The sequence below is a fragment of the Pyxicephalus adspersus genome, chromosome Z, assembly GCF_032062135.1.
Source record: "Pyxicephalus adspersus chromosome Z, UCB_Pads_2.0, whole genome shotgun sequence".
Taxonomy (NCBI): Eukaryota; Metazoa; Chordata; class Amphibia; order Anura; family Pyxicephalidae; genus Pyxicephalus; species Pyxicephalus adspersus.
The window spans coordinates 18,920,792-18,922,953 of record NC_092871.1 but is presented as its reverse complement, the minus strand read 5'-3'; the positions used below and the strand labels follow the sequence as shown (position 1 = coordinate 18,922,953).

The 2,162-nt window shown below is 35.2% G+C and overlaps 1 protein-coding gene across 1 annotated transcript; it reads right to left on the bottom strand.

Annotated features, from left to right (window-relative positions):
- Positions 1 to 518: 518 nt before the first annotated feature.
- On the bottom strand, positions 519 to 1,460 carry LOC140343941 (olfactory receptor 5V1-like). The gene has a single exon (XM_072430841.1). The coding sequence runs from the start codon at positions 1,458 to 1,460 to the stop codon at positions 519 to 521; it is 942 nt and encodes a 313-aa protein (XP_072286942.1).
- Between the last annotated feature and the right edge of the window lie 702 nt (positions 1,461 to 2,162).

The window sequence follows — 2,162 nt, the reverse complement described above, 5'->3', positions numbered from 1 at the left end:
AATGAGCTGTGCATGTGGCATACCTGCTTGCCAGACGTAAATTACCTCCCATGTAAATATACTGGTGTAATGCCAATCTGGCTTGGTCAATCATGATTGCCAAAGATCCTGAAACCAGAATAGGACCAGGAGAAGATGTTGGCGGCAGCAAAGGAGCATGGAGAGGTGAGTTTATTTAAATAATTACGAAAAGGCAAGCAAGTTTGCTTTATTGCAGAAGAGACATCACCTGTCCTATTCCATAATATATTATATAATCAGGTGCAAATCAAATGCGTAATTTTCTTTTCCCATTTGATTAGATAATTTAAATGAAATGTAATATTTTTCATTGTGTGAAAATTTCTAAGCCCTTAGAAAACCAGTCTGAACGTGTGTATTTATGCATAAATATAATAGTAAGCAATGGTGACTTATTTAAAATAAATACACACTAATGTGCACTGATTTATTTCATGTTTAATATGCCAGCTTCCAAAAAATGAAACATTCAATAAATAACAATACCAATTTTACACCTATTTTTTAACTCTCAAAAACCACAGTCTCTTTTTTAAAGCTGACTTCACATCTTTATTTTTCAGGCTGTAAATGAAAGGGTTCAAGATGGGGACAGCGGCCGTGTTGAACAGAGAAAGCAGTTTATTGTACTCAAGGCTGTCTGCTGAAAGCGGCCTGGGGTACTGGTAGCTTAGGGTGATATAGAGAAGAATGACGACTGTGAGGTGTGAGGAACATGTGTAGAAGGCTTTACGTCTTCCTGTGCTGGTACGAATCTTTATTATGGTGGAAATAATAAAAATATAGGACAGAACAGTTAAAACAAGAGGACCAAGAACTAAAAGGAAAGTTCCTTCAACTATGAACAAAGTCTTCAGAACAGAAGTGTTGCTGCAAGATAATTTTATGACTGGCACAAGGTCACAGAAGAAGTGGTCTACTACGTTGGATCTGTAACAGGAAAATCCAGCTACAAGAACAGCATAAGGTAATATTTCTATAAAACCAAGAACCCAACAGAAGGAGGCCAGAAGAGCACAGATTTTGTGATTCATGATAACAGTATATCTCAATGGATTACAAATGGCAACATATCTGTCATAGCTCATTGCAGCCAGAAACAACAGTTCATCACTAACGAAGCTTCCAAAGAAATATATCTGGGCTATGCAGCTGACATATGAAATTTCCTGATCCCCAGTTAGACCTATAAGAAGGACCTTGTGTAGGGTAACAGTTGTATTGCATATATCATTCAGGGATAAATTTGCCAAGAAAAAATACATGGGAGTGTGGAGATGGCAATCAAGGAAGACCAGTAGGATGATGGTTATGTTTCCACCAAGAGTGAGAAGATAAATGAGAAGAACCAAAAGAAAGATTGGAGTTTGCAACTCTGGAACATCTGAGATTCCTTTGATGATGAAAAATGTCACCATGGTCTGATTTCCCTCTTCCATTTGTTTACATTCATTTGACCAATATCTGTGTGTTAAAAAAATCTTGGGTAATTTAAAATAAACCTGCAGACTGTAAACCTATACAAAACCCAACAACAGAGAGGAAGAGACAGAAAGGGAGAGAGACATGTACTTGCCAAAGTACTAGGTACAGTAAGACCACATCTAAGATCACATCTTGAGTAAAAAGCTGTGGAACTGGAGACAATGCAGAGAGGGGCAACTAAACTAATAAAAAGAAAATAGGCCTACAAATATTAATAATAACTAATTTAAATGTATTCTCTCTCATGATGAGGTTTTTATTAGGAGAGATATGATCAACCTAAATACTGTTTGGTGGTGCTATATATTCCTTGTTAAAATTTTTGGATTTACAGTATTTTTGAGAAAGCTGGAAGACCATAATCAGATTCTTTCCCACTGGAACTGTAAGAACTAGATATGTTTTGCATGAACTATTGCATACCTACCTTTTGCATACAAATATAATTGTTGAAAAAGACTTTAAAACAAATTATTAAAAAATGGAAACTTGTACATTATAGGTCAATATAGGAATCACATACACATATATTTGGCACTAAATATAATGCTGTTGATGTTGCTCTATGTCTGCGCATATAAACAATTTAATTCAATTTGTAAACTCATGTATTTTAAATTCCTTTTTCCACAAAAATATGCAATTTGAAACTAACC